General features: G+C 32.6%; 2 protein-coding genes across 3 annotated transcripts; one reads left to right on the top strand and one right to left on the bottom strand.

The window, feature by feature from the left end:
• The first annotated feature begins 1,159 nt into the window (after positions 1-1,159).
• LOC132739874 (uncharacterized) lies at positions 1,160-4,770 on the top strand. Its single transcript, XM_060727689.1, has 2 exons — positions 1,160-1,298; positions 2,171-4,770. Exon 2 carries the CDS (start codon positions 2,275-2,277, stop codon positions 4,111-4,113), a length of 1,839 nt encoding a protein of 612 aa, XP_060583672.1. The 5' UTR covers positions 1,160-1,298; positions 2,171-2,274; the 3' UTR covers positions 4,114-4,770.
• A 1,220-nt stretch (positions 4,771-5,990) lies between these two features.
• LOC132739871 (DNA damage-regulated autophagy modulator protein 2-like) lies at positions 5,991-20,286 on the bottom strand. 2 transcript variants are annotated; one of them, XM_060727686.1, is made up of 7 exons: positions 20,152-20,286; positions 18,778-18,922; positions 18,297-18,364; positions 16,879-17,024; positions 15,479-15,656; positions 12,583-12,659; positions 5,991-12,069 (listed from the first exon to the last, which is right to left on the bottom strand). In XM_060727686.1, the coding sequence occupies exons 2-7, from the start codon at positions 18,900-18,902 to the stop codon at positions 11,884-11,886; spliced, it is 780 nt and encodes a 259-aa protein (XP_060583669.1). In that variant the 5' UTR covers positions 18,903-18,922; positions 20,152-20,286; the 3' UTR covers positions 5,991-11,883. The 2 variants fall into 2 exon arrangements, with proteins under 2 accessions (XP_060583669.1, XP_060583668.1); XM_060727685.1 differs by lacking the exon at positions 20,152-20,286 and adding an exon at positions 19,758-19,981.
• Positions 20,287-20,299: the final 13 nt, after the last annotated feature.

Here is a 20,299-nt window from a genome sequence, read left to right as displayed (position 1 = left end):
AAAAAAGTAAATGCCGTGCATTTCATTTCCCTTCGCATTTTTCAACAGCGCTGACAACCGCAAAAGTGATTATTTGAAAACATTTTACAGCAAGAGGTTTATGCGCATGCTTTCCTTCGACTTGTTCTACAAAGTTGTGCATGTCAACTGCGCCTCGCAGACAAAGATAGCACTTACATAGGCGGACAACTTATGACAGCAATGATCACAAGCGAAGACAAGACGCTCGCATCTGCAACGCCACAAGTTATATGAAAGCTAGATGTATTGCTGCTAACTGAGACTAATTCATTTCCTTTCAAGGTACTGGTGATTTATCAGGTTCTTTCTTGGATTACCCAACAAGACCAGGAGACGAATCATACCCTCCTAACTTTGCTCCATTGATAACTGATGTAAAAAACGAGTACCCAAACGTTGGGGACATAACATTTGTATCTACATTAGACACTATTGATCCTTCAATGCTGCCCAAGAGTTCAGATTTGACATCGAGGAATACTGATGCATCGATGCCAGAGATTCATTTCGCAGCTGATATTGAATTCAATAAAATTGCCCAGACAAGTCCAACGTCAAGAGTTGAACATTTTAACAAAGAGCAAATTGTAGTAAATTTGAATTCCAATGATTTAGGCACAACTAATATATCAAAATCTCTAAAATCAAGAAATGATTTGAGTTTAGGATCTGGTGATCAAAACAAATATGCGGATAAGACATTTTCTCACTATGACTATATTTATGAAAATTCTACATATAACAGCAGTGATTATTATGATTATTACTTTGAAAATTTCACAGTTCCCTTTGTTAAGCAAAATTTTGTTAAAAATATAACTGAGGGGCCTACTACTTATATTGCTAGCTCGGTAGTTCCTCAAAACTTCTCTGAAAGTTATTGGGATACTAAAACACAAAACAACTTTGTGCTCGTAAAGTCAAGTTCAAAGGGTGTTAAGGATAAAAATACACTTATTAATAAAGAGGTGCCAAACCATCCTCCACCTATATTTAACACAGATAACACCGTAATTCAAACAAAGAACAATTTGTTTGATCATGACCTTGGAAATACTAAAAGAGATAACGGTAAAACTGAACAAATAACGACGCTTCAGAAATCCCCAAAAAGTCAATTTGAGAACGTTGGTTTGTCTGTTGAACTAGTACATATTCTAAACAACGAAACTCCTTATACAACTAAAATTTATACGGAGGAATTGATGGGTGCAGTTGATATGTCAGCAGCAAACAATTTCTTTGAGAAGAAGTGACTTTTGAATTAAGGAACCCACGTGAGTATGATAAAGAAATGGGTATGGAACCGGCATCGGTTAGAGAGTTTGTTTCGTATAGTTATTAGAAAAATGTCTTTGATGTGCTTCATGCTCAAGTCTTACAAAACATTTTTAACACCACATGTTAGAAACAGAATTTTAGATAAAAATGCTACTTGACAAATCTTTATAATGTAAACCCATGAGTGATATATCAGTGTGTTTATGTGTAAATAATATTTCTTTTTGGGTTAATTATATACAAGAAGTCTGTTTTTGCAAGTGTTGAAATTTTAGTCGAAGTACTTCATGCATGTTATTGACGGCTTTTAAGAAATACATTTGTTTTATCTTAGTTTCGACCGAGAATATTAGCAATTAATATTAATACCATTAATGTAGCTTTCGATTTATAATTTCAACTTTTAAGTTAATCACGAATTGCATCATTCATAAATCTAAAAATGCTTCTTTGGGTTTGGCATGTTAGAACCATTAATTGCCTTGCATGATAAATTGTATTAGAATAGCTTCATACGCGTGTAATATTACTAATCTTTTTTTACTAAACAAAACATAGCTTTGTGATTGTTTATAAATGTTCCGAAATATATAAAAGATTATCTATATTTACACGTTCAAGGTAATGTTGCAGTTTATTACTTTTTCAATACAAGCTTGAGAAAACCACACAATTTCAAAACATTCTGCTACTGTTGGATTTGGCTTGAATTTAACAATTTCATAAATTTTCAACGCATTTTGCAATTTGATGAAATTTGTTAGGCAATAAAGTATCATTAAATTTAAAAGAGATGAATATTTGCTATCAAGTTAACTCTTTAACTTTTACTGTTTTTGCCATGAACATGTGTCATAATGTATTACAGATACACAACGTGCCTCGTTACCAGGAGTTTCGATCGTCCAAGGTCAATCCAGCGAACCGGTATTAAAGACTATAGCTGTTGAAAACAAACTTTTTGATGTAAACATGATAAAGGAAGCATCTGCAAGATCAGCACAGGCAAAACGAATGCATAGAGAACGGCCGTTGTTTTCAACAAATCCAAGAACAAGTATAAATTCTGCTTCAAGAGATTCAGGTCTTTTCTCTGCACCTGGGCAGTTTGTTAATCTGAGGAATACTACAAACATAAATAATCCTAGGACCGGTTCACTACCACCAGCTGGAGCAATAAACATTGATATGTCTTTCCAACCTAATACAATTGACCAAACCGCAGGCTTTGCATCCGTTCAAACAGATGGCTCTTTTTTAGAGTTACCTTTAAGGGAAGGCAGCCAAATATCTTCATCATCAGCAAGAACTAAATTCCATGACCAATCATCATTACTAGCAATGGTCTCTGATCAAATATCTAAACGCCAGCAACACATTTCAGTTCCTGCAGATAATTCTTTGTCAACAGGTTTCACTAAATTACCAACTTTAAGAACAAACAGAATGCCCTTTACCGGTCCGGCCTCGGCCTGGGATATGGAGCCTAAACTACCTTCAAACCTAGATCTAGAAATTCCAGCACGTCCGACGAGCGGGCCTTCAATAGGAAAAGTTGACTTACCTCCTCCACCAATTCATTCTGATGCCAGTACAAATATAAAAGACATAGGTTTACATCATGTACCTCTATCTGCAACGCGCACAACTCTAAAGCAAGAGACTGTTACACCGTCTGCGTTTATATTTGACTCATTTGCCAGTGGTAGTATTTTTGATATATCAACAACGCCATCCACACCAATTTACAGAAATAACATGGTACCACGCAGAAGTAATCAAAACGTTTTACCAGTCACCCAGTCTCCTTTCTTTGCTTCAGGAAGTGGACTTAATACATTTACAGATCCAATAACAACAATGCCAGTGCATCATCAAGAAACAGAAGGTAAAATACAAAGTCCAACGTCATTTTTATTTGATCCCGTCATGCACGAAATTAAACCTGACATTCATCCACCGCCAATTAATTCAAATCCGAATACCGTTATAAACAGTGTTAACTTTCCAGAAACAACGGCTTCTTTGGATTTAACAAATGCTTTTGATCAATTTCTAACACCAACGCCATTCACATTTACACCGCCATTTGGTAATGCACAAACAAATGAAATAACTCCACCAACGACTGTTACACCATTACTTGTGACCACACCTTTTCCCCCTACAACTATGTCAACTAACCAAGTTCATTTTGATTTGAATTCGCATACTAATACAACAGTACTTAATACTTCTACTCTGACTACAAGTGGCCAGGACCTGCCAACAATACAGTATGATATGGCTCCGTTTCAAAATAACGAAAACTGGGCAATATTTGATCCTACATCTCTACCTCCTGGCGTTAATTTTTCTGATTTTGGACCAATCATTGAACTCCCAATTGATAGCAAAGTTGAGTTTACAAATACGAATCAAGTTGGTTTTAAAGACATGTTTTCTCAAGCTGTGTCAGGTGAAACGAACGCCATTAAAACTCCTGTCAACGGAAATAATCTGACAGCAATAAAAGAACAAACGTATTCGGATGTGACAAATCTAACAAATGATAACAAAACTGTAGCAGTAGAGACTAAAACGAAAGATGTACAACTTGTTGGCATATATCAAATCAATCAATCTGAGAAGGTAGCAGAGACTTCTCTGAACAATGCAAACAGTTTCAGTAATCAGCCAAACGTCGAATCGACAATCAACACCAAATATAACCGCATTGAAACTGTGATTGAAAAGACACACGAACCATCATTCGGAGTTGTCACAGGTCCTCAAACAAAAGTTGATATCCCTCCACCACCACCAATATGAAATGCCAAGAATTTCTTATCAATGAAAACAAATTTCATTAAGTGTATATGATACCATTATACGTAATAAGTTAATTGTGTCTGTAATTGGTGGTTTAGCACTAGAGTCAAAAATCACGTTGAATCATTTACCCCATTTATAAGAGGATGTGCTTGCTACACACGAGTGCGTTTTAATAACTTATCGAACGCTGAAGACGAATATTATCTAAAACTTGTTTGTAAGATTTCTAGTTTATAAGACAGACAAACATAATTCGTTTATTTAAAATATTTGAGAAAAATATCCATTTTCAGTTATTTTGCTCAGCATATTATAGAAAAAATGCTTAAAACTTTTTTAAAATGTAAAATTCTCATAGATCAATATTTTTTTCAAATGGCGAAATAAAATGCTTTTGTAATTCACTAACATCTTTGAAATCGAACTCACAAAAAATAAAATGATCCAAAAGAAGCTTTTTATTGTATATTCATAGATATTTACACAACGATGTTATTGGCATCTTAAAAACATTCGGAAATATTACTTGTATAAATGCCATTGTTGTGTAAATAATATTTTTGTATGATACTCTTTATAACTTTTTTATTTTTATTTACCTGGCGTGTACTGTAATAAATATACTATGAAATGTCCATAATTGTTTATATTTATTATAATTATTTATTGATCAACGCTTGACAGGACAGACTCACAAAGTCAGCAAATTTACGGGCCATTTGCGCCCATTTCCCCTGTATTTCCGGACAATTTATATTGTACTGCATGTATATTATGTATAAATTGTCATTGTGACACGTATTAAGTTAAATCAATATGTTCAAGAGGCTTACCGAAGAAATTCGACAGAAGTGAACTTACACTTCTGCTATGAAATGAATTATTTCATACGAGAATACTATTCATCTTTCTAACACGACCCGCATATTTCCCTATTGAACATAGACGAAACGAAAGTGTGTGTTATTATGCAAAAGAGTCACTGTTTGACGTTCTATATTAAGACATGTGATGTAATCATTATACATGTGACGTAATCCGACGCGCTGACAATAAATACGGAAACAAATCAGGCGCAATTTTGCTTAATAATAGCAGGTACGGCAGCATTTATTTGTTTATGTCGTGTTAGAATCGAAATAATATATCCATGAAATCGGTGATTTTATCGCTGGATAACATCACTGTTTGTCGTTCGGATGCGCATCATGATATCACGAGGGCGTAGATATATATAATTCCTCGCTCCAAACAGTGATGTAATTGAGCGATAAAATCACAGTTTAGGATATCTTATTTCTTAAATAAAATATGTGTTGCTTTCAACACCGTTGGTTTTATATAAAAATAGGTAAGTGAGTTAAGACATTTGATAACGTACAATGCCTAGTACATCTTTACTTTAGTAAAAAAGAACCTGTGGTTGGTAAACCTCGAACGGACAGACAGTTCAATAACTGTTTAACAGGGGTGCATAAAAACTTAGTTCAATTCATTGCTTTAATATTGATATTTCTTACATTTGAAATATTGATCTAAATTACTCCAAATATAATGTAGATTTTGTTGGCTACTTTTTTGGCTGTACCTCTGAGAGAACAATATTTAGCAAATGTACAATATTACTATGATGATTAAACTCTAATATAAACCTCGTAAGTATTTTTTGCTGTCCATACAAGTAATTATTTATGATAATCAATCTGAAACAAGAATGCGTCTAGCATAATTTCGACAAAATGTGTGCCTGTGCTTTATAGGATAAAGTCAGTTCATTGCTTGGGCGTCGATTTTGAAATAAAGTCCATCTGTACGCATTGCACAGCTCTGCACTCACGCCTGAGGGCACGTCCGTCGCAAAACAAAACTAAGTTATATAGAATATTGCTTTATTACATGTATAATAAAAGCGAGAACATATAAAATGACTGAAGAATGAAAATCATTAGTTAACAATCTAATGCATGAGAAAAATAAGATAGATGCAATACAACAATCTGTATACTTATACTGTATTATAAATTATATACTAAAATGTAAAACAAGTGTTCAACAAGGTGGGCCAATTTTGAAAATGAGGTCATCTATAACATAACTATTTGTGGAGAACAATAGGTTGAGGCTACATGCTTAAATGTCTGCTCACAGTCGTTTTCGAGGAGATTAGTAAAGTCGTTTTTTTTTCTATAAACAAGTCAACGTAACAAAAGTGACCCAGGGGTGGTGCCACTTTTCATCCAAGGGGCACGATTTCAATATTTGCAAATATTCAATAGGCTACAGTACATTCAAAATATTTAAGCTCTTGGATATACAGTTTCAGTGAAGACTGAAATGCATCTGTGTGGATCAAGTGACAATTAGAAAGGGCCATTTTTTACCCCACGGACATGATCCTTTTAACTTTTGAAAAGGGCCCACACGGTGTCTTATCATTGATACCAGCACTATTATGTGTTGAGAATTGAGCAACGTTCAAGCCGGTGCTATGGGGCGTGAGGGATGTTGCACTTATTCATTATCCCTCATATACTAGTACATAATCAAAACGAGTCTGCAATTTTCATGTAATTTTGTTGTGATTAATGCTTCCGAGTGATCACTTTGTTTCAGTTTTTTCATGTAAAATTTTAATTCCTTTCCCTAATGGCCCCATACACATTTAAGAAATTAGAAGAAACATTCTGACAAATTAGATGAAAACTCAATTAACAAGAGGGCCATGATGGCGGATACCCCAGATCAATGCTACCCTGCTTAAACAAGAAGAGGTTGAACCGGGTGATGCTCCCCGAGAAGGTTCTGGACACAGGAAAGTATAAAAAAAATGAACAAAGGGCAAAAACTCCAAAATTAGGTAAAGCGGAGTTATGTTTTTTTGCACTGCACTTCTATTCAATGAGATCTATCTATCTATAAAGTTTCCTGATGATATCAGAGTTATGTCCCGGGTAAAAGTCAAAGTGTAAAAATGAACAAAGGGCAATAACTCCAAAATTAGACCAGGCTTTGTTTAGGTTCTTTAAGCATTGCAGTTCTATCCAATTATATCTAGCTACCTACAAAGTTTCATGTTGATATCTCTAATAGTTTTAAAGTAATGTCCAGGACAAAAGTCAAAAAGTAAAAATAAACAAAGGGCAATTACTTCAAAATAAGGCAAGGCAGAGTAATGATTCTTAAGCACTGCACTTCCAACCAATGAGACCTATCTATCTACAAAGATTCATATTGATATCTCTTATAATTTTAGAGTGATGTCCCAGACAAAGTTCAAAGTGTCAAAATGAACAAAGGGCAATAACTCCAAAAGTAAGCAAGACAGTGTTACAGTTCTTGTGCACTGCAAACTTACTCAATGAGATCTATCTACCTACAAAGTTTCATGTTGATATCTCTTATACATTAAGAGTTATGTCCCAGACAAAGTTCAAAGTGTAAAAATAAACAAAGGGGGATAATTCAAAAATGAGGCAAGGCAGAGTTAAGGTTCTTGTTCACTGCACACCTACTCAATGAGATCTATCTACCTACAAAGTTTCATGTTGATACCTGTTATACTTTTAGAGTTATGTCCCGGACAAAGTTCAAAGTGTAAAATAAACAAAGGGGGATAATTCAAAAATTAGACAAGGCAGAGTTACGGTTCTTGTGCACTGCAAACTAACTCAATGAGATCTATCTACCTACAAAGTTTCATGTTGATACCTCTTATACTTTTAGAGTTATGTCCAGGACAAAGTTCAAAGTGTAAAATAAACAAAGGGGAATAATTCAAAAATCAGGCAAGGCAGAGTTACGGTTCTTGTGCACTGCACACCTACTCAATGAGATCTATCTACCTACAAAGGTTCATGTTGATACCTGTTATACTTTTAGAGTTATGTCCAGGACAAAGTTCAAAGTGTAAAATAAACAAAGGGGGATAATTCAAAAATTAGGCAAGGCAGAGTTACGGTTCTTGTGCACTGCACACCTACTCAATGAGATCTATCTACCTACAAAGTTTCATGTGATACCTCTTATACTTTTAGAGTAATGTCCCGGACAAAGTTCAAAGTGTAAAATAAACAAAGGGGGATAATTCACAAATTAGGCAAGGCAGAGTTACGGTTCTTGTGCACTGCACACCTACTCAATGAGATCTATCTACCTACAAAGTTTCATGTTGATACCTCTTATACTTTTAGAGTTATTGTCCCAGACAAAGTTCAAAATGTAAAATAAACAAAGGGGGGGGGGGGTAATTCAAAAATTAGGCAAGGCAGAGTTACGGTTCTTGTGCACTGCACACCTACTCAATGAGATCTATCTACCTACAAAGTTTCATGTTGATACCTCTTATACTTTTAGAGTTATGTCCCGGACAAAGTTCAAAGTGTAAAATAAACAAAGGGGGATAATTCAAAAATTAGGCAAGGCAGAGTTACGGTTCTTGTGCACTGCACACCTACTCAATGAGATCTATCTACCTACAAAGTTTCATGTTGATACCTGTTATACTTTTAGAGTTATGTCCCGGACAAAGATCAAAGTGTAAAATAAACAAAGGGGAATAATTCAAAAGTTAGGCAAGGCAGAGTTACGGTTCTTGTGCAATGCACACCTACTCAATGAGATCTATCTACCTACAAAGTTTCATGTTGATACCTCTTGTTGTTTCAAAGTTATGTCCCGGACAAGAAAAGGGGACGGACGGACGGAAAGACGGACGGACAAGGCGGCGACTATATGCTCCCCCGAAATTTTTTCGGGGAGCATAAAAATACCCTGCTTGAAACAACAGCGTACTACATGTACGTATTTTGTTCCTGAACATTTTATTCTGTTTACCTAGTAACAGAGGCATTCTATGTAACTACCTTTTCGACAATTGACCACAAGTTATTACTTTGCAAGTCTATGAATTAATCATTTACAATCGAACGCCCACAGAGACAGGGCATGATTTATATATCTTGTGTAGAGGACAAGGTTATTATATTTTAGAAGGAGACAATTTTTAGACAAGTTTACAATTAAGTAACCCCTAGTGTTGCTTCGTTTTTTGAACCCAATGTCATGGATTATTCACGTTTTGATGATAAACGCTAGGTTATGCTCCATATCAAATTTTCCACAATATGATTTAAATGAGTTTATACAAAATAAGTGACCCCCGGGCGGGCTAATTTTGACACAAGGGGAATGACTCAAAATAATTTTGTAAAGAATCAGGTGATGCTAGACTTCAAATATCTATTACTTGGGCAGTATGTAGTTTTGGAGATGATTTTTAAAACATGTTTGCAATCTACTTTAATATGAACTAAATGAACCCATAGGAGGAAGAAATATTTTTGCCCCCTTGGCATGATTCTTGTATTTTTGTGAAGGTTTATAATGTTATGAATGTACATGTTTTAAATATGTCTGTCTTATAGAAAAGGAAAGCAATATATTAAGGAAAGAAAACAAGAAAAAATGTTGAATTTTGATATTCCCGCTGTTTGGTAAAAATCTCCTGAGTGAAGATTCAAAGAATGAAGTACCTTTAAAATATGGAAGAAAAATGATGCTCAATTATTAATGACACAAAGCATACAAAACTGAACAGTCAGCATTGCAAAAAAAAAAATGAAAACAATATTTAAAATATATTCTTTCTTGTTCTAGACCGTTCTATTCCGTTTTTTTCCGTTTTATCTACGTGGTCAAGTAGCTTTTATAGTAAATACATCAGCTTGAGATATAGTGACATTAAAATATTCTGACATTATATGATTCATTAAAAGTACATTATGTTACTAAGATTACAAATAGTATTAATATAACATAGATTTTCACTTATAGTAAGCATACAAATAAAAACTTGAATCATATAGGTAGGAATGAACAAAGAATTAATATAATTTAAATATTAATTCTAATATACACACAATGTATTGCAATGCTTATTATGAGATATAAACATGTACATATAAACCTAGTATCTCACAAAACTGTCAATACTAAAGCTACAAAATACAACGCACCTTTTATTATGGTTGTATTGCAGCTGTATCATACCCCAGTCAATGTACACATGTAAATCAATTTTGATTAAAACAAAGATATTTCACACTAGATAGAAACAACATTTGAATAGTATTCTTCTTGTGTCTGCCACTTGTTGATTTGTGCATATTTCATTCAATTTAACATAATATACGCTTCCAGACACCATGAAAGCGGGGTGTCTGGCTAAAAATTATCCCCTCCTCTGACCCATGCCCGTTTGGGTAGGGTAGGTAGGGAAATATTTTTCATCAAAAGTATTTTCCTATCTAAAATTATATGGAATTAAAAGCAGAATGTGTATGCTTAGTTTAGAACAAAGCTTCAAAGTTTTATACATACATGTTTATCCCAGTTTGTATATTCACAATTCAAAAACATGACACAGATATAAAGATATAATTCTCATCTCTACTTCCATATTTGGTAAAAAACAAATCATGTTTTATTTTAAACCTGTTCTATATGTTAAGTATGACTTGAACAACTTTTGGTGAAGTTTACAACCGTCAGGTCAGAAAGCATGAACAATGTTAGCTCTTCTTTTATCATGTGATTCACGTGACCATGATGTCTATACCACCCAACTATTGGTGATCTGCGTTTGTTAAATTTTTACTTTGATCCTAAACTTTTTTCCAATTCCATTATCTTTATAGGATAAAGTGTCCATTCATTCTAGTGAGTAACCAATACATACAATGTTTCCTGGAAATAATTATTTTGTCATAAATCGTAACTGGGTGACTTTCTGCTTGTTCACTTAATAAAAATAGCACTGATTTTCTTCAGTAAAAATATAAGTATTGGTTATAATTAAATATGGGTTATTCACTAGAATAAGCGGGTCAACACTTAATCACTTTAAAATTAATGAAATTACGGAGTTATGGGAGAAAATACTATATGGACCTTTTTGTATGGGTTTTCTACCGCACGCAGATCGCAAAATGTCATTTGGTATAGGCACAGGGTTGAACGAAGAATAAATATTTATACAATGGAAAAGCTCTTTGGTATTTTAAACTATTTACAAGTTCCTTTGAAACTGTAACCTACAGTTTATAAATTAAATAAATAAAATGCTATCACATCTATAAGTCTTACAGACATTATGCTGATAAGATGTTGTAAAAATACATTATTCCTCAGAATATTTCTTTCCATCCTTTTAGTTTAAACATATCTATTCAACAAAATATTTAACAAGTGAACAATATTTACAAAGTACATTTTGGGATTGGACAGAAAGCTTTAAAGCTTATGAGTGTCCTCTCCCAATGATTTACTCCTTTTGAAAATGTAAACATGAGTTTTATAAACTTTAAATGATGGTTTCAGAGCATGATAGATGCTTATTACATGAAGAAAGTAATGATGAATGTGAAAATATTTGTCATGAAAACAAAGTAATATTTTGACTTCCATACAAAATACAATATCACTATAAACATACTATTGCCAACAAGCAACAGAAGCAAAACATAAAATGGCTAATTTATATGGCCAATGAGACTTTAACAAAACATCAAAAATAAAAAGCTTTGGATAAATACCATAATTATAAAAGCATATCTGGTAATTTATGTGCCAAAATCATCACATTCTATCAGAAATCATCAGATCAAATTAAAGTAAAAAGCATGTTTTCCCTATGGAATGTTCATTCTGACATCACTCAGTCACTGTCCTTTAGACATGTATCATCACTTCACAAGTTTATCAACAGGCTCACGCAAGCAATCTGGTGTACTCTCCCGGGTATGTGGGCTCCTCGTCTAAATGTCTCACAAAGATCTGGGGCCTGACCTCAATCTTCAACCTCATAAAGTCCCTCACAAAGGTGAGGAAGTAGAACAAGAAAAGCAGAGCCGTTATCCATTCTCCAATTGTACTAATAATATGAGTAGTAAATCCCTGAAATATAAGAAGAAAGGAGAAATTATGGCCTCATGCCTGTATCACATAGGCTGAATGTAATTAGTAAGTCTCAAATTAAAGATCCTGTAATTTTTACGGTTTCATATCATAAATATGATGCTCAAATGAAGATTTAACAATATTGTAAGCTCCAGAAAACATTTGTAAAGATATTACCAAACATTTACATTTCATGTAAATACAGGGAGGTAATTTGAAATTTATTTTCTATAATGGCTAAGCCAAATTTTTCAATAAGAAATGAATTCGTTGATTTTAATGATTACATATAATGCTTTTAAACATTTGCAGTACATAATTATTTTACATATCCTTGGATGTATAATACTTCACTTAAGTGTGGTTACATCCTAAATTGTAACATACAGGATCTTTATGTACTTTTTCTGATATATTCAAATAAATATAAATTTCAGGGCATTTTCTTAGTGAAAAACAGATCATAGTGTTGTTCATATTATATGATTGAAATCTAGCAAATTAACATACCGGTTCATCTGGTTTCCAGTGTAGTTTATCTGTATCAGGATTTTTCTGGTATCTGGATATGCTGGCACTTACAAATGCTGGCTCAAGTTAAGGATTAGAATTGTAAATTAAACAACACAAACTACATAATGCAAAGATCCCTGACCTGTCTAATACTAACTATCATATTTAGTGGATACAATAAGAATTTAACCACAACATCTTTGTAACAAAAGAGAACATGTCTATATTTGTTGTTAAATCTATTATATCTTTCTAATGAAAGGACAGCAGTACTATAACACAATACATTCAAGATGTCCAACACTCAATTGCAAACTTGAGATTCATTGGTAACAAGAGCCACTGCCGGGCGTTTTCTAAACGCAAACATAGAAAGGTTTGAACATATCTTAACGTTTCCTTTTTATAAATTAAGTTGGTCTGTCTTGTCACATTAGTTTTATTTATCTATTTTGTATATATATATGAATAGAAACACGCAATTCTATCAATAGAAACACGCAATTCAATAAATAGAAAGACTAAATTCTATAAATAGAAACACTCAATTCTATAAATAGAAACACGCAATTCTATAAATAGTAACAAGCAATTTTATAAAAAGCAACACGCAATTCTATTAATAGAAACACGCAATTCTAAAAATAGTAACACGCAATTCTATAAATAGAACACGCAATTCTAATAATAGAAACACGCAATTCTATAAATAGAAACACGCAATTCTAAAAATAGTAACACGCAATTCTATAAATAGTAACACGCAATTCTATAAATAGTAACACGCAATTCTAAAAATAGTAACACGCAATTCTAAAAATAGAAACACGCAATTCTATAAATAGTAACACACAATTCTAAAAATAGAAACACGCAATTCTATAAATAGAAACACGCAATTCTAAAAATAGTAACACGCAATTCTATAAATAGTAACACGCAATTCTAAAAATAGTAACACGCAATTCTAAAAATAGAAACACGCAATTCTATAAATAGAAACAAGCAATTCTATAAATAGAATCACGCAATTCTAAAAATAGAAACACGCAATCCTAAAAATAGAAACACGCAATTCTATAAATAGTAACATGCAATTCTATAAATAGAAACACGCAAATCTATAAATAGAAACACGCAATTCTAAAAATAGAAACATGCAATATACAATGTTGTTGTTGTTGTTGTGATGATGATGATGATGATGATGATAGATAGATAGATATGTATAAATATAAATATACACACACACACACCAATAAATATATAATTATGGTCATTTAATGCACAAATCTGAGAAAATTCAGTAATTTAACCTTCAAGGTCAAGGTCATTAAAGAGCCCAAGCAAATTTGGGTTTGATAAACAACAATGTTCTGTTATAATATGAAGTTGATCCCTTCAATAATAGCAAAGTTACAGTCAGTTACAGCCAAAACAATGAAAATTTCAATAATTTGACCTTCAAAGACAATGTCATTAATGAGTGAAGGTCAAGGTCTTTCGGTATATTTTTAAGAGTTATCCTTGAAGATTATTATGTTCAAGTTTCAAGACAATCCATTCAAAAATAACAAAGTTACAGCCAATAATAGCCAAAAAAATGAATATTTCAATAATTTGACCTTCAAAGTCAAGGTCATTTATGAGTGAAGGTCAAGGTCTGTCTAGTTATTTTTAAGGGATATCCCTGAAGATAATTATGTTCAAGTTTGAAGACAATCCATTCAAAAATAACAAAAGTTACATCCAATAATAGCCAAAAAAATGAAAATTTCAATAATTTGACCTTCAAAGTAAAGGTCATTTATGAGTGAAGGTCAAGGTCTGGCTGGTTATTTTTAAGGGATATCCTTGAAGATTATTATGTTCAAGTTTGAAGACAATCCATTCAAAAATAACAAAGTTACAGCCAATAACAGCATGAACAAGCAAAAATTGGACTTTTAACCTTGAAGGTCAAGGTCATTTATGGATGAAGGTCAAGGTTAGTGTGGTCTACTGAAAGGTCTTGTCCCAAGGGTTGTTGTGGCCAAGTATGAAGACAATACACCAAGAAATAAAAAAGTTATGATCCAGGTACAAGTTTGCAGACGGGAACGGGAACGAGACGGGAACGGCAACGCCGACCCGACTATAAAAATACCTCTACTTTTTTTTTCAAAAAAACAAAGTCGAGCTAAAAACCGTGGTGATTGAGATTCTTTAGTGGATCATTTAGTCAAATTGAGGTAAATCCATGTGGCGAAGCCAGTTTCAAACACAAAATTAAATTAAACAAATTTTGTAACGGGTCTAATAGGCTAGCCAATGTTTCATGCCAAAAATATAAACTCAAAAAAATTTTGGCTCATAAGAGAAAAGTGTTTAATAAATGGCATATACGGGAACACCGTTTGACTCCAAGGCTTTGATTTGAACAAACTTGGAGGAGCTTCACTAAACAATGTTTGTTTCAAGACAAACTTCTAAGCATTCAGAGAAGATTTTTTTAAGTATTTCCAAGATGTATAAAATGAAATTTAAACTGTGTGGGGGGGGTGGGGTAATTTTTTACTTAGAGCTAAAATATGATCTACCTAGATATATGTCTATTAGAAAATGTTTCTTTTCCAAACATCTAAGCTCTAGCCTTCTTGACTCCAATGGAGAAGTTTTTTTATACTAAAAATATACAGGAATAATGAAAATCCATGGCCCCAAAATGAAGACCCAATTTTGACCACAAGGCTATAGTTTAAACAATCTTGGTAAAAGTCCACTAGAAAAAGTTTCATGCCATATATCTAAGCTCTAGCCTTCACAGTTTTACATTTAAAACTACACTTACAAACAAATATGTCAAGCATTTATAATATCTGACTTTGTGACATGGACAGACAAAAAAGGATACTAATTACCATGACCAATGTTGAGAGAATAGTCAGAGTAAGGCGAACACGGCATATATATTTCCCATTGAAGTCTGGCTCCATATGGTACGATAGTGCTGTCTGAATTATGGCATAGACCACGCCCACACAGAACACAAGTGCCGCCCCAGTTAAATGCACTGGCTCAACATTTGTCTCCTGTAGTAATATGACATATATACAATCAATTTAAATATACTAAGCAATGCTATAGTAGGACTATGTTTTTACAGGTATATGTCATTTTGTTCAAACGATGTTGTTGACAAAATATAATATTCTGTAAAATGCCTTCACTCATAAAGGTGTAGAATTTCCATTGCCTGAAGCATATTTCTTAGAATTTTCATTACTGTCTGAAGCATATTTCTTAGAATTTTCATTACTGTCTAGAGCATATTTCTTAGAATTTTTATTACTGTCTAGAGCATATTTCTTAGAATTTTTATTACTGTCTAGAGCATATTTCTTAGAATTTTCATTACTGTCTGAAGCATATTTCTTAGAATTTTCATTACTGTCTAGAGCATATTTCTTAGAATTTTTATTACTGTCTAGAGCATATTTCTTAGAATTTTCATTACTGTCTGAAGCATATTTCTTAGAATTTTCATTACTGTCTAGAGCATATTTCTTAGAATTTTCATTACTGTCTGAAGCATATTTCTTAGAATTTTCATTACTGTCTTGAGCATATTTCTTAGAATTTTTATTACTGTCTGAAGCTTATTTCTTATAATTTTCATTACACATGTATATATCCAGTTTTCATTTAGTTAAAATTCAAATATGTATGTGAACTTAGTGTACAATTTTGTAATACTGGATAGTAAAGAAAGACAAAACTAAGAAATAATCAATCATTAAAACTATATCAAGAAATAAGAAGGTCATGATGGCCCTAGAGCATGCACCAGAAGTAAATTGCTAGACAAGGTCATTAATTTCTATAATGAAAATATGAGGCCAATGGGAATGTCAAGGCCAACCAAGGCCAAATTTTGATTTCAATTTTGGGTGGTTTTATGCAAGAAAAAATAACAAAAATTAATATGGAAAAATGGAGTTAATTATTGCAAAATTTTACACAAGTTACTTGCCCCATATATCATATCAAATACACAAATCTTGAAAAGAAAAAAAATCCAGTTCTTCCACTTAAAAATATCTGAGTAAAGTCCCTCAAAAGATGAGAAATTATCATGTAGTCAGATTTAAAAAAATCTGCAGAAAAACTGTGTAACAGACATGTAACAGACATGAAAAGTAGACAGAATAACCCTGTCTTTTGTGTATTATTTCCAATCTTGGAATTGGTTATTTTCAGTTGTGAACTCTAGTTAATTTAACTTAAATTGTCATATCTAAATTCAAAATTTACCTGAAAATTGGCAACAAGACTTAAACCAAAGGCTGTCAGTACCCCTAGAAAAAGTCTCACTTTATTCAATCTTCTTAACTTTGCATCTTCCACAGTATCACCCAGCACTTCTACTAGCTTGTAACGAACATAAATAGTACACAAACCTGAAAACATAGATAGTACACAAACCTGAAAGCATAAAAAGTACACAAACCTGAAAACATAAATAGCACACAAACCTGAAAACATAGATAGTACACAAACCTGAAAACATAAAAAGTACACAAACCTGAAAACATAAAAAGTACACAAACCTGAAAACATAAATAGTACACAAACCTGAAAACATAGATAGTACACAACCCTGAAAGCATAAAAAGTACACAAACCTGAAAACATAAATAGTACACAAACCTGAAAACATAGATAGTACACAAACCTGAAAACATAAATAGTACACAAACCTGAAAATAAAAATAGTACACAAACCTGAAAACATAAATAGTACACAAACCTGAAAACATAAATAGTACACAAACCAGAAAACATAAATAGTACACAAACCTGAAAATATAAATAGTACACAAACCAGAAAACATAAATAGTACACAAACCTGAAAATATAAATAGTACACAAACCAGAAAACAAAAATAGTACACAAACCTGAAAACATAAATACATGTAGTGTACTATGTGTACTTTTCCCTACCTATTCGAGTCTTAAATATAAAATAAATCCTTATGATGCAAAATTTGGCAAAATGGAAAATCAACTTTGGGAACCATTTTTCTATTTTAAGTAACAGTGACCTTAACCCTAAGAAACCCAAAAGCCACCCCAAGCATATCTTCATATAAGCTTACATTATACTTTTAACTTGAACATAATATCTCAATTCTAACTCTAGTTATTGACCAGACACCATATTTTACTATTTCTTGTAACAGTGACTTTGAGTCTAGATGGCCAAAAGAAATATCAAGCAAGGTCTCCATTGTGTGAGTGTATCTGAATTTATTTATACTCGCCACCAGTTGCCCATATGGGGATGATTGGTAATTTTAGATGGCCAGCCCGGGAATCAAATGTTGAGATTACAAGTCTTGTGCTCTTACCAATTAAGCTATGCAGGCTGGCTCAAGATCTCCATATAAGCATGCTATTTACATCAAATTTGAATTTCTAACTCAAGTTATTGTCCGGAAACCACCTGTCTGACACAAACCTGGACACCTGACTATACAAATGTACACTCTCCCCTCATACACAAATCTTATTTCCAGAATTTTCAGAAATGAAAACCTTAACCAAAGCATGATGCTGATACCTGGGAGAGTACAAAAGTTCTCCCTATTCTATAAATAGTTAAGCTAACAAATAAACAAAACAGAAAAGAACCAGATAAAAACAGAAATATGCAAGAATTATACTTACAAAGCGCTGCACAAATATTCAAAAACTGACTGAATATGCAACTTTCTGGGGGCTTGGTCCCTGTGTCACTGAAAATTAACAGAATCTCTCATCAAAACAGTAATATGTGTAAACCCACACTCATGCATCCCCACCTCCTTTAACATTTAATATTGCACAGTATGGAGTGCAGATGCTCAGTTTATATGTTAAAAGGAAATTTCTTGCATATCAGACAGGATTATCTACTGTTTCATCGGTGCTAGAAAAACCTGTCTTACAACCCCCATGTAAGACAGCCCGAGTGTTTTAAATAATGTCATTCCCGCGCTCCTTTTATGAATGAATTCCATTCATAGAATGTACTCATTTTTTCTGTTATGAACGAAGTTGTAAATTCATACGCTACTATGATAGAAAAGTGCTACAGTGTACATGAAAACGTAAGTTAGTATATAAACTATACAAACAAAAGGTAAAACATAAAGTTTTTGAGATATACCTAATATACGGGAATTCTGGAGAGATGTCATCATTCAAAATTGCTATAATGTATGTCACCACAAAAGTTGCTACAGATAAAACAACCAATAACAAGGGCAGATAACTCATACCACGGCACCACATTGTTAGACTCTCGAGTTAGGCTATATGAAAAATATACACAGAGAAACAAATAAAATAATTTCATTCTTACAAAGACATACAAATAACTAGAGTCTCATAAATAAAACACTTAAAAGTAGTCTTTGACAATAGTAGAGCTGTCATTTATTCAGGCCAAAGCATATGGATGTAAAATAAATATCGGATGACAAATACAATGTATTACTGATACATTGAGTATTACTTATCTATATTTCACTTTCATAGCTACCGGTACTTTTATTATTTCAGTAAAATGCATTTTCTATGCATACAGTAAAATGTATAATGTGACTTGTTTAAGCCTACTGAATGGTTATTTCCGACCGTTTTTTTTGTCATCACTGTAAAGAAATATGGTCAATATGTAACAAAACATTGGAAGACAGTTCTTTACAACTGGGCACCTGCTTATGTACAAAATTTAGGTGAATTTTCATAATTTCTAGACATTTTATTAATTACATGTAGACAAAATTATTGATTTTTCAAATCTGTATTAATCATCTATTGACAGAAAAATAACAACATAGCATAGATCTATGATTGTTTCTATATATGACAGCTCTTAGTAACATTTATGTGTTGTTTTCTCAAAGTATGAATCAATAATATATGTTTATTAATAACACAACATACACTAAAATGACAATGACAGTCAATGTCAAACTTCGATAATTCAACATATCAGATTTGCAATAAGTGTTATTTTGTCCAAGTAGGAATTAAATCTATAATCATGAATCTTAATTACAGTTTCCTTAGAATTTTGAAGACAAAAAATCAAAACATCCCTAACCATTTTTTAAAGCATTCTTTTGGGAAACCTAGACTTACCCAGAATTATTGGATCAGTTCCTTCAATAAGGTCTCATAAACAATGATAAATTTATACACCCTGTGCAGTCACATCTAAATAGTCTTACACTGTCTAAAGCCATTTCAGCATTTTATGATTTTATGTTCAAGCTAGTTATTCAACTTATTGTTTATTTTGTCATTCTCACATGATCATTAATTAATGCTAAATTTAAAATTTTAATAATATGCAACTAGTCCGAGTTTCTATTAATATACTTCCGAGTTGAGATACTGTACATAAGTCACATGATTGCAGGTGACCGAATGTGTCATTTATTGAAAATGAACTGTTCTACTTTCGGTTTACTGTATAAGTGTTTTTAACTAAATAATATCCATGATATGCGAAGTCAATTAAAACATTACTTACTACAACACTCTGCTTTTATAACATAAAAAATTCTGAAATATATAAACGTATCTTCATGATGGTTTTTAACCTACAATAAAATTATTGTGAAAATTCATGATGATTGTCAACAAACGGTGAGATGTGAAATATAATCGCCATTACAAAC

This window comes from Ruditapes philippinarum, unplaced genomic scaffold (genome assembly GCF_026571515.1).
Source record: "Ruditapes philippinarum isolate M1 unplaced genomic scaffold, ASM2657151v2 ctg706_1_1_1_1, whole genome shotgun sequence".
NCBI lineage: Eukaryota > Metazoa > Mollusca > Bivalvia > Venerida > Veneridae > Ruditapes > Ruditapes philippinarum.
This window is presented reverse-complemented; position numbering and strand designations above follow the sequence as displayed.